The following is a 13,757-nucleotide window of genomic DNA, read 5'->3' on the forward strand; positions in this document are numbered from 1 at the left end:
GACTTCCCAGGTATATTAAGCTCATAGCAAGGTACAATAACCTTAGGCAGAAACTCATACCAAGGATGGATGATACAAACCAATAAGAGGAAAAGGGTCCCAAGAGCAGGCAAAATAGTCAGAGATACCCACTCTGCCCACTCCACCCTACCCCTCATACACATACTTTTGCTTTTAGTAGTCCCACAAAGATCTCATTTCTGAAGACTGTTTTCCTTTTTTAAGGAGCAATTCATTACACACATATGTGCAGGCAAAAGATAGAAATCAAGGAAAGAAAGCACTGATGATCTGGACTCCCAAGGACCATCCTTGTAGCAGTGTAATATGCTTAGCAGTTGTTGTTGGGGATGATGCGGCACTTTAGGGCCTCAAGATAAATGGCAACTTTGTCAGTGTCACTATCCAGGCAGTGGAGTAGGTTACTAAGAGCAATGTTGCGGGTATCTTCATTGGCAGACTTCACATCTGCCAGTCCCATCCAAGCAGGATAGATATTTTCTTCAGCTCCAGGATGAACCTAATCACCAGAAGAACTTGTATTATTTGTAGTAGTCAGTTTTTATGCCTTCCACATGTGTCTATGTGTGTTGTTTGTACATGAATGTACATGTGTGTCAGTGTGTGTGTACATTAAGTTGAAGGCTAGAGGTGAACTGGGATAGAGTTTTTTAGATTCATTTTGCCTCTCCTGTTTTTAAATTTTCTTTTCCTTTATTGGTTCTCTTCCTTTATCAGGGATTTGTATATATCTGACTCCCCACTATGGGAAACAATCAGGATGTTAAATGAATAAGTAAATTAATTAATTAATGAAAAAAATAAATAAAAAAGTGAAAATAAAAACAAAGCATAAGACACCATTTCCAATTTTCGATGTAGATTCGGGGAAGTGAAATCAGCCATTCATGCTTGCAAGGAGGGCTCTTACTGACTACTATATTTCCCTAGCCCTAGTCCATATTCCTTATAATTTTGAACACAAGTTTGGGCAAATTTTTAGGAATAAAAGTTTTCAGTCAAAATCAAGGCATTGACCAAGTGAGTGTAAGACCTATTGTATTTTGAGATATCTGGTATATGAAGTTCTCACTGGAAACTTTAGAGAATGTTGGAATTGCCAACAACATTTTACTGTCAAAGCTGTGAACATGTTGGAAGCCTAAATTTAACTCTTTTGAATTAAGTATCTCTAGATGCATTTCTCATTACAACAAAATACCTCTTTCATGAAAAAAGGAAACAAAGAAACTTAGAAGAAGCACTCACCATGACAAGGATTGCCTTGAATTCTTTTAGAATTTCTTGGTTTGCTTCCTCCACATCTATGACTTTCAACAGCATGGTCTTGCAAGCTCCTTCAAGAGTAGCTACTGCTCGCACAAGTTGTTTCAGAGGGTGGTACCAGGCTCGGGAAATGCTGATCACCATCTTCAGAAGGACATCTGACTAATCAATGCAATGATCATTGAACATGAAGTTATAATAAGTGAAATACTCCAGAGTAGATACATGTGGTATTTGCATAATCATGTGTTTTTTATTTTCTATATTCTTTGTTTACATTCTAAATGATTTCCCCTTTCCCGGTTCCCGCCTCCTCATAAGTCCCATAAGCTCTCTTCCCCCTGCCCATTTCCCAATCAACCCCCTCCCACTTGTCTGTCCTGGTACTCCCCTACATTGCTGCATCAAGCCTTTCCAGGACCAGGGCCCTCTCCTTCCTTCTTCTTGGGAATCATTTGATATGTGAATTGTCTCTTGGGTACTCAGAGCTTCTGGGATAATATCCACTTGTTCTTTTCTGATTGGGTTACCTCACTTAGGATGATATTTTCCAGTTCCAACAATTTGCCTAAAAATTTCATGAATTTATTGTTTTTAATTGCTGAGGAGTATTCCATAATGTAATTACATAACATTTTCTGTATCCATTCCTCCACTGAGGGACATCTGGGTTCTTCCCAGCTTCAGGCTATTATAAATAAGGCTGCTATGAACATAGTGGGACATGTGTTATGGTTAACTGCAATATCTAATTGTTTTAATGAGTGTATGGAAAATATTTTGATACATCACACATTGTAGAAATGGAAATTTTAATCCACAGCACTATTGTTTGCTAAAGTAAAATAAATTAGATCATATTTTTTTCTGAGACCAAATTGATCATATTTTGTTTTTTCTTCTAAATTCTATCATGCTGTCCTCATGTGTTCTTTTTTACTTGGTTATTTCTCTTGTTGATAAGAAATCAAAGATTTGTTGACCCTTTTTGTCCACAAAACTTGAATCATATAAAAAGATACTACTATTATCAATGTCAAATGGGTCAAATCATTTTCATATCAAAAATTAAAATTATTCCCTAATATTCACATGTCATCTTTATATTATTCTATATTAAAAATGCAACAAAGACACCAACACATCCATAGACTTTTAGTGGTTGACGTTCCTTTCTTTCCATGGCCATTGGGCAAGAAGCATATTTATGGGCATATCCACTAAAAGAACAGTAATGCAGCATTTCCTTTAACAACATTGTTGTAAAACTCATAGGACTCTAGAAAAACAATATTATTCCTCATATAGAGTGTATACTCATTACCAAGATCACAAATAATATCCATCTCCAATTTAAGATACTTGCTCTGTTGTCTCTTAGCACCTCTAGTATTAATTAAATTGAATCACAGGGAGGAATCCAAATAAATACTGTACTATATATGTGTAAAGAAGATCCAAGTAAGAAGGCAGCCAAATTTTGACAGCAGAATAGGTTTCTGGGAGTACTGTGACATGATTATTAAAAATGATATCCTGAGGTAAATGAAGCACAGATTCACATTATTGCCTACCATGAAAGTGATGTAATAAATTCTGTGCAATCCTTTGATGATTTTCTTAATGATACATTTCTTAGAGGACTTTGTAAGGATTAAATACATCAATGCCAATTTGAAGTGTCTAGCTTTAAGAAAATGTTTCCCCTTTCCTCCTCTTCCTCCTTCATTATAATCACATTTTTATTAATGGGAATGGTTTCTGTCTATGTAATAGATACTACTAATTTAATAATAGAAAACAAATTATATACTTGATATATATATATACATATATATATATACACACACACACACACATACTAAGTTTAGTTTGAAATATACTGAAATTTGTTCTGACAGCAAATCACAGTAGATAAATAGCAATTATACATTAGAGCTGCCAAGATATTAGCCCTAACAAAACAAAGGTTAGTCTGAGGCACATGATACTGTATGAGTACAGCCTCTTGTTTAACTGATTTAATTTGTAGCAGAAAATAAAGTAGACCAGTGAGGGAAGAATGCACATGTAATGAAAAAGCAAACAGAAATAAGAAAGTACTGTATATCAAAAAAGAACTGACATGCTAGTCAGAAAAGAAATGTAGAGAAGCCTTTTTATTATAATAAATGCAACTGTATTTACATCTATTCCATATTTCTGAGTGAATGCATATTCATCCATGAATGTTCAACTTATATTATAATAAGTACAATCCTACAAGCATGGCACTGGTTAAAAAAAAACTTTCCTGATTATGGATCACATAAAATTTACTATAGTCTGAGTTAGCATTAATTATAACCTATAATATAGTGACAATATCATGTTATTGTTTTTGACTCTTTCTTTTTCCGCATATTATTGTGGGATACACTATGACCACTCCTATAATGCACCTGTAATAACCTACAGCACAATAAACCTTGTTGGTTTCTTCAGTTGTTTTGGTGACAACCAGGAAGGAATATTTACTTGTGTCTGTTGGATTTGTTCATTGCTTGCAGGAGTAGCAAGTGAAGTGGTGTGACAGGTGCTAGAGTTCTTTGTTTTGTACACAAGGCTATGAAGAAAATTTGCATCCTGGAAATAATAAAACATTTCAAATTATTGGCATTTCAAAATTAAATAAGTATACCTATGATAATTACATATATGTACTATATAGATGGACAGTTAATAAAAATAAGTATTACATAAAAAATGCAAATTAAGCAAGCAAAATCTACTTATAGATTCTTCCCTTTAGATATACAATTTTATTTACAAAACTATCACTCCAAATCACTAAGGATTTGAAATGTCTTACTTATAACTTGAGCTAAATGATATAGAATAATATATCTATATCTATGTATCTATTTTCACTGTTGGTCTAAGTTGATATATTTGTTTTAAATATGTATTGTGAAATTATAACTGCTAATGACCACTGAGTTTTTAATATGACCAAGTTGATGATAAACTTCCAATGCAATTGTAATGGTGGGGTCAAAATTAATTATAAAACTCAGAGAAGAACACAGAGATGATACAGATAATTGTAATAGCTAGAGAAACTGAAAGTATGTAGTAAGATTGTGTCTCCTAGAAATGACAGGGTAATTATAAACATAATGTCACAATAAAATGGCTGTCTTATTTATACTTGAACAATAATAACACCAACAGACATACTAAAACATAAGGTGTTGGAATCTCAGGGGCTTCCTCCCCTAGACAAAGAACTCCTGGCTACTAATATAAAAAGTAGACTTCCCTAGGGATGAAGTCAGAGTCCTTTAGGAGAGCAAAGCAAGACTAAATGTACTCAACAGGATGGATATATATATGTATCATATAGAATGTGTGTGTGCATTTTCTGTTAATATGTTTATATATTCATCTATATTTTTTATTTTAATTTATATTTAAATGTATATATTCATATATATTTAAATATATATAATACATAATATTATGTGTTATATGTATATATGCATATATGTATATATATGTATATACATATATATGTATATATATATACATATATATATAACAACCCTGACCATAACTTTAAATATTATTAATTTAGGATTTGGGATAATTTAGTGGATAAAACATGGGAAGGGTAGAGGAAGGAAAGGATGGGGAGAATGATATGATTATATTTTTACTAAAACAAGAATATCATGGAATGTTTTCAAGAAAGCATTTAACAAATAATAAATAAATAATTAAGATTATTATTTAATATCTATATATGATCAACTGAAGATATGTATTACTTACTATAAACAATCATTGAATTTGTAAATGCCAAAGATACAGGAAACAGGAAGTCACCCATCTCTCACACTGACAATATAATCACTACCTGCATTTTCACAGTGGAAAAATTTTTCCCCCACTGCAGCTATACAAAACCAAATCCTATAATAGAGCAGGCAGGGTATCCCAGAGAGTTTAATTCTTATGAACTCATTTGAAAGAATCGTATTTTTGTGATTCACTCTTTATAGCAGAGATACTGTGAAGACGAAAGATTGTGAAAGAATATAAACTGAAAGAAACACTAGCGAGTGAGTATATAGGGCCATATGGATGTATATTCCTTATAAATCTCTAGATATATTCTCAAGACTCCCAATTTTGTGACGAAGCCATCTCTGTTTTCCCCACATTAAGTGATTCTGATCAGACCCTGGGTCTCCAATAGGATGAAAACATTTTCAATTCTAAACCATCTCTCCCTGTGTCATTAGAAATTTGTCAATGGAAATCTATAAACAGCCTGTGTCAACACTTGGGGCTAACTAAACAGCTTTTTGTTCATTCTTCTATACATGCTGTCAGACTAGATCATTTCTAGTTCCTCCATACTCTGTAATACACATCTCTTAAACTCTGTATTTGCTAAGTTCAGGATAATCATGGAAACCAGAGCCTCCATATAAGACCAGGAAATCAGAGTTCTTGTCTAACCTCATTTTTAAGACTTAATGTCATAAATTCAAGTTGAAAGATAGTCACTTTATACAAAAATATAACAAACATTAGAAAACATTCATTTAAGCAATTATTTAAAGCCATTTTAATTTTTACAAATCTTTGCGATTTTATCAAATTCCCCTTTCTCTATATACCATTTCTTAATATGTGGCAACTTTAAGAAACCCTATGAAGTTATGTTATCTGAATTTTTCCTTGATGCTTTCTGGTGTAATCTGTAGAATTTTTAAAGGGCTCATTAGAGAAGAAACCAGATATAAAGGAAGTACTTACAAACTCCTCAGACATTTGTGTGGTGAGGTTTGAGATGTGTTGAGCCATGACAATAGCACTGTCAAAGAGTTCTTCAATGGAGAGCTCACTGTATCCTTCCATGCCAAAGCACATGGGCACGGAGTACACATTCTCCCAAAGGAGAAGGTTTGACACTAGCAGCACATGAAACCACCCTGTGATAAAGAGAAAAATTGCACCCAGATGATTCATTCAAATGAAGTTGCAAGGGTTAACCTGCCTAGCAAATCCTGTTCTGGGGGTCCTGTGCTGCATGGTTTGCTCCTATATATCTGGACTGGGGAATAATCTTTTTCCACTATAAAAATTCAGGTAGTATTTAAATTTCTCCCAAACATAGTTTGAGAGTTAGTTGATTTTGTACATCTTTAACTTGTTCTTGAAGTATTTTTTAACTTTATAAACTATTGAAACTTACATAAATACTGAGCTATAATATTTAGTCCTTCTCATATAACAATTTGTTATTTGATGTTCATTTTAACTTATTCTCCAGGAATTTATAATATTTTAAAGTAAATATCTAATTCTAGAATTTTAATAATTGATGTCACAAGGAGCATAGATATATTTACATCATCTTCATTCCTGATGAGAATAAACACATGATTGCTGATAACTGGCAATGAGGATGAAGAGAGTCTGGTCATAAATATGATGTCACAGCCTGGAGTTGCAGCTCACAATGATATCTTCTGATAAATGTACCAACAATTCGGTATTTTTACTCTAAACCTGATCTGTGAGTACACTGGATCTTTTAAATTTTATCAAATTGTATCAACTGTATAAGGTTGAAATGTGCAAATGATATCCTTACAGTCCTATCATGACTAGTGAGTCAATACATCAACACCACAGACTTGTCACTTCACCTTGTCACATAGTGGATACCTGTGGCCTTTCTCTATGCATCTGTGTTGCAGAGAATTCCATAAATCTAAATTTTGCCAGCCAAGAAAAAACTCTTCAATTACAAGGAACAACACTGCCTTTGATTATCCTTGATCACATTATCACAGAAACACTAGAAGACAGCATGCTATCTATTTTCCTGATCTGTAAAACACCTATATTTAAATATTTTAAAATGATCAGTGTTAATTTCATCAATTTGTTGGATCAGGGATAGCCAAAGATAGGACTCCAGCATATCCATAGGTACAGTCTCAAGAAGATTGAAACATTTAAGTGCCATGTTAATATCTGTTTTTTAAAAAGTGCATATATATGTTATAGTTAACATGATTATGTAGCAGAGGATGGCCTTGTTGGTCATCAAAAGGAGGAGAGGTCCTTGGTCCTGAGAAAGCTAGATGTCCCAGTACAGGGGAATGCCAGGACAGGGAAGCAGGAGTGGGTGGTTTGGTGAGCAGGGACAGGGGAATTGGTTAGGGAATTTTCAGGGGGGATACCAGGAAAGGGGACAACATTTGAAATGTAAATAAAGAATATATCTAAGTAAAAAAGAAAAAAGAATATTAAAAAGAATATAATCACTCAAATGTTTATTGAACTGAAAGAATTAAAATGGTTCTTCAAATGCAGTCCATGTTAAAATATGTACTTCTTTAACACAGTAAGTAATGTTATACAGTTAACCTATAGTGTTGGCAAATATTTCAGAAACATTCCTGTTCATTTGAGCAATAATACATAAAAAAGAAGGATGAATGTCTCAAAATGGAATTTATTTAAATATAACTGCAAAAGTTAATGGTCGTAATAAGCAAGCAAACAAACAACAACAGATCATACAAACTTCCTTCATCCAGAATTATTTTTAAAGAAAATACTTCTTTTATTTTTTGGAATATTATATAACTATCTTATTTTCCTTTTCCTCTTAACACTTGAGACACAATATACCATGCCTTTCTCTTTTAAATTCACAGCCTATTTTTTTATTCGATATATTTTTAATTTACATTTCAAATGATTTCCCCTTTTCTAGCCCCCCACTCCCCGAAAGTCCCATAAGCCCCTTCTCTCCCCCTGTCCTCCCACCCACCCCTTCCCACTTCCCCATTCTGGTTTTGCCGAATACTGCTTCACTGAGTCTTTCCAGAACAAGGGGCCACTCCTCCTTTCTTCTTGTACCTCATTTGATGTGTGGATTATGTTTTGGGTATTCCAGTTTTCTAGGTTAATATCCACTTATTAGTGAGTGCATACAATGATTCACCTTTTGAGTCTGGGTTACCTCACTTAGTATGATGTTCTCTAGCTCCATCCATTGGCTTAAGAATTTCATGAATTCATTGTTTCTAATGGCTGAATAGTACTCCATTGTGTAGATATACCACATTTTTTGCATCCACTCTTCTGTGGAGGGATACCTGGGTTCTTTCCAACTTCTGGCAATTATAAATAGGGCTTCTATGAACAGAGTAGAGCATGTATCCTTATTACATAGTGGGGAATCCTCTGGGTATATGCTCAGGAGTGGTATAGCAGGATCTTCTGGAAGTGAGGTGCCCAGTTTTCGGAGGAACTGCCAGACTGATTTCCAGAATGGTTGTACCAATCTGCAACCCCACCAGCAGTGAAGGAGTGTTCCTCTTTCTCCACATCCTCTCCAACACCTGCTGTCTCCTGAATTTTTAATTTTAGCCATTCTGACTGGTGTAAGTTGAAATCTCAGGGTTGTTTTGATTTGCATTTCCCCAATGACAAATGAAGTGGAGCATTTTTTAAGATGCTTCTCTGCCATCAGAAGTTCTTCAGGTGAGAATTCTTTGTTTAACTCTGTACCCCATTTTTTAATAGGGTTGTTTGGTTTTCTGGAGTCTAACTTCTTGAGTTCTTTATATATATTGGATATTAACCCTCTCTCTGATGTAGGATTGGTGAAGATCTTTTCCCAATTTGTTGGTTGCCGATTTGTCCTTTTGATGGTGTCCTTTGCCGTACAGAAACTTTGTAATTTTATGAGGTCCCATTTCTCAATTCTTGCTCTTGGAGCATACGCTATTGGTGTTCTGTTCAGAAACTTTCTCCCTGTACCGATGTCCTCAAGGGTCTTCCCCAGTTTCTTTTCTATTAGCTTCAGAGTGTCTGACTTTATGTGGAGGTCCTTGATCCATTTGGATTTGAGCTTAGTACAAGGAGACAAGGATGGATCAATTCGCATTCTTCTGCATGCTGACCTCCAGTTGAACCAGCACCATTTGTTGAAAAGGGTATCTTTTTTCCATTGGATGTTTTCAGCCCCTTTGTCGAGGATCAAGTGGCCACAGGTGCGTGGGTTCATTTCTGGATCTTCAATCCTGTTCCATTGATCTGCCTGCCTGTCACTGTACCAATACCATGCAGTTTTTAACACTATTGTTCTGTAGTATTGCTTGAGGTCAGGGATATTGATTCCCCCAGAATTTCCTTTGTTGGTGAGAATAATTTTAGCTATCCTGGGTTTTTTGTTATTCCAGATGAATTCGTTAATTGCTCTTTCTAACTCTGTGAAGAATTGAGTTGGGATTTTGATGGGTATTGCATTGAATCTGTATATTGCTTTTGGCAAAATGGCCATTTTAACTATATTGATTCTGCCGATCCATGAGCATGGGAGGTTTTCCCATTTTTTGAGGTCTTCTTCCATTTCCTTCTTCAGAGTCTTGAAGTTCTTGTCATACAGATCTTTCACATGTTTGGTAAGAGTCACCCCAAGATACTTTATACTGTTTGTAGCTATTGTGAAGGGGGTCATTTCCCTAATTTCTTTCTCAGCCTGCTTATCCTTTGAGTATAGGAAGGCCACTGATTTGCTTGTGTTGATTTTATAACCTGCCACTTTGCTGAAGTTGTTTATCAGCTGTAGGTGTTCTCTAGTGGATTTTTTGGGTCACTTAGGTAGACTATCATGTCATCTGCAAATAATGATAGTTTGACTTCTTCCTTTCCAATTTGTATCCCTTTGACCTCCTTATGTTTTCAAATTGCCCGAGCTAGTACCTCAAGTACAATATTGAAAAGATAAGGAGAGAGTGGGCAGACCCGTCTAGTCCCTGATTTTAGTGGGATTGCTTCAAGTTTCTCTCCATTTAGTTTGATGCTGGCTACCGGTTTGCTGTATATTGCTTTTACTATGTTTAGGTATGGGCCTTGAATTCCTGTTCTCTCCAAGACTTTAAGCATGAAAGGATGCTGAATTTTGTCAAATGCTTTTTCAGCATCCAATGAAATGACCATATGTTTTTTTTTCTTTGAGTTTGTTTATGTAGTGGATTGCATTGATGGATTTCCATATATTGAACCAACCCTGCATTCCCAGGATAAAGCCTACTTGATCATGGTGGATGATCATTTTGATGTGTTCTTGGATATGGTTGGCAAGAATTTTATTGAGTATTTTTGCCTATTTTTTGATTAATTGCAATTATATGCATATTGGATATATCTGGATATATATAAAACTAGATCAGTCCATAGAATGTTATTTGAGTGTATGTTTTCAGGGATAATGATTTGGTATTGTAAAACAATTGTTGGATACTATTTCTCTTCTTCTTTTGAACATGTGTGACAGTCCTAAAATATTTGTAAAGCACAAAGTATATTTTACAGGCACTTAATTTTTATACAATCTTTCCCACATGCGACAATCATATATGTAACATATATTTAGATAAGTACTAGTATTTATGCCTGAAATAAATAGCTATCTACCAATAATCTAAACCTTGAAATAGTCCAAAAATACACCTAACATTCAATCTGATAAACAATATTTTAGCTACAGAATAAAAATAATAGATCATTTTATTATAGTAATTAATTTTCCTAAATCATGATACAAATAAGAATTTAAGTCATCTCTATACAAACAACCACAGAAACAACCACAGAAAACTGCAGAATCTAAGAACAAGAGAAATAGTCTTCCCAAGGAAGCTAGGCACATCAATCAGTAATCCAATACCAAATTAGCAATTTCTAGCCCTCAAATCTTAAATACAAATAACAATATGTAAACTGAGCAGGTTATTTTCAGTAATATATATATATATATTATATATATATTATATATATTATATATATATATATTCAGTAATACATATATTACTGAAATCCAGAAAACAATATATATATATATATATATATATATATATATACATATATATATGCATGAAAAAAGGGGCCACATATTTCATGAAGCGCAATGAGAGTTTATCAAAGGAATTGAAGAGAAAAACTGGAAGAAAGGAATGTTCTAAGTATATTCTCGAAAGTAAACTTTAATTTGATAGCACATGTTTTTCAGAGGTGGTTACAGTATAAGAAAGAAAAACAACAGAGAACTCCATTTTCATTTCATAAAATAAATTTCTGGATGCCATCAATTCATTTTTGTGAATATATGATCTATACAAAGACAAGGTGTTTGTCTAACACATACCTGCTTCTCTTATTGATATTATATTTGGCTTCAATTGAATTGGTTAAAGACACAAATCTTCTATTATTATCTGCATTATTCTTTATAACTGAACATTTTATAAAGGTTCATGGAAGTGACAAAATATATATATGAGAAACCCAGAAAACAAAAGATCTTAGCTTCTACCTTATGGAGTTTAGACAATTGGAACAATGAATCTTGTGTTTTACAAAACACATGATTTCTAAATTTAGCAAGCTAGCTATTTGAGTTGGATAATATCTTGTTTAAAAAGGTAATTAACAGCATTTTTTCCATTAGATATCTGTAAAATTATCCCTTCTACCCTCACGGAAATTAAGATCATATAAAATTTCTCTGAACATATTCATGTTTCTCTATCAGAGGGAGAATTCTCATTGAAAGTCATTGTCCTCAAAGACTATTGTGCAATTACATTCTAAAAATTACTCTGTTTTCTCATGTTTGGTGTCTGTATGTGAGGCATGAACAAGTGTCAATTTACCACAAACATAGCACCAATGACAGCAATAAATATATGTACTACCCAAACCCATCCTGGTTAAAAAATGCATTGATAAATCTTACTTAGAGAAACATGAATGAAATAAGACTCACAGGAACACGGATGACTCAAAACTGGTTGCATCTCTGAGAAGTTGTTCGCCAGTGTCCTTAGCAAATCTGGAAAGTTGCTTTACCTAAGTTCTGCCTTAACTAAACTTTTATATCCTGTGTGTACAGAGAGACCACAAGGGTAAGCGGACCTGAAAGGCAGAGGGAAGCAATCAATTTCTAGGTAAGGGTGCTATCTTTCCTTGTCAATGCGTATTTATATCCTCTTTAGTGTTACCACGCCCTATGACTCTCAGTACTGTTTTGCTTCTGGTGTTAGTATTTCTATCATTCAAATCACTTTGTAAATCATGTGTTCTGAGTTGACTCATTGTCTTGTCTAGCAGGAGATGTATACTTATTACTTAACACTTTTTCCTTAGTTCATGGTCTTATGGTCTTTCTGTCACGTCTTCTGCAATGTTCCCTAAGTTTTCAGATATAATAAATACATATGATTTTTTTCAACATCAGACCAGCACATTGCAGTCATAGTCAATTATTCTTGGCATTTTAACTACTGATCATTTTTCCTAACTACCAATATCATAAAGTGTTGTCCCAAGTTGATGACAGTTTAAGTAATTTGAGAATGAAAAATAACTGTTTACAAGGCACATTGACAGTCATGCCACGTCTACCAAAACTCTGATTATAGTACTATTGTTTGAGTTTATGTTTTCCTCAGACCCATATTTTTCATTCTCTTAGGATGTAAATCACAAGTTTCCTCATGCCTGCTTGACCCTAAATCACATCAAAGAGCTGTTTCCTTATGACTATAACTGTTATTCTACTGCTTATCAACTTAACACACTTCTCAGGCTTGCTGATAACTTTATCATATGGATCACTAGTTTCTATGGTGACAGTCCTCCTATAAAAGCCTTTATGGTGACTGTTGATATCATGGATGTAGTTCAGCATAGTATGGGTTTTAGATCACTTTAAGACTAATTGTTTTTCAGGTCATGAAACAAGGGCACATAGTTTCTTAAGCAGTCAACATTAGTTACGGTGTGAAATCCACAAGAGTACCAATACTATGCATAGATTGTGAACTTCATGTGCCCTGCTCTCTTTCATCTAATCATAGGAGAGAAACTGATGTCAGTCTCAGTAAGTTTGCACAATAATCTGTGTCTTAAAACATAGCTTTTCCCATGCATGCTGGGTATCTTCTTACAAATTATTCAACTCCTGTCTTTATTGTTCTTCAGATACATTTCCAAAACAGTAAGACATAGAGACGTTGCAATTATACAATGACAATTTCACAGGTGATGGCTAGATACAAGATGCATGACCATGCAAAATGTCACTACAATTAGGCCTTTGTGAGAAAAATAAAAATGTTCTTAGGTTCTAATACCATACAAAATAGACCTCAAACATGTATCAACTGTGTCCTCCAGAGAGCATAAGTTTACTAGTACAGAATAGATTAATTTGGTTGTCTGATTTCTTTTGTTGTGTACAGTCTATGATCATTCTGTCTGAACCTATTTCCTCATACTGGTATATTATAAGAGTATATTATAAGAGTTGCCAATCTGACTAGAAGAAAACTGGAGAGTTGGTGCATTTGTGGTAAGAAACCAAAAGGATCACATTTCATCTCCCAAATCCA

The 13,757-nt window shown here is 34.1% G+C and overlaps 1 protein-coding gene across 1 annotated transcript; it reads right to left on the reverse strand.

Moving 5' to 3' along the window:
• Positions 1-331: 331 nt before the first annotated feature.
• On the reverse strand, positions 332-12,161 carry LOC127664342 (prolactin-like). The gene is made up of 5 exons (XM_052156193.1): positions 12,131-12,161; positions 6,094-6,269; positions 3,805-3,912; positions 1,270-1,449; positions 332-520 (listed from the first exon to the last, which is right to left on the reverse strand). The coding sequence occupies exons 1-5, from the start codon at positions 12,159-12,161 to the stop codon at positions 332-334; spliced, it is 684 nt and encodes a 227-aa protein (XP_052012153.1).
• Between the last annotated feature and the right edge of the window lie 1,596 nt (positions 12,162-13,757).

The sequence above is a fragment of the Apodemus sylvaticus genome, chromosome 14 (assembly GCF_947179515.1).
Source record: "Apodemus sylvaticus chromosome 14, mApoSyl1.1, whole genome shotgun sequence".
NCBI lineage: Eukaryota > Metazoa > Chordata > Mammalia > Rodentia > Muridae > Apodemus > Apodemus sylvaticus.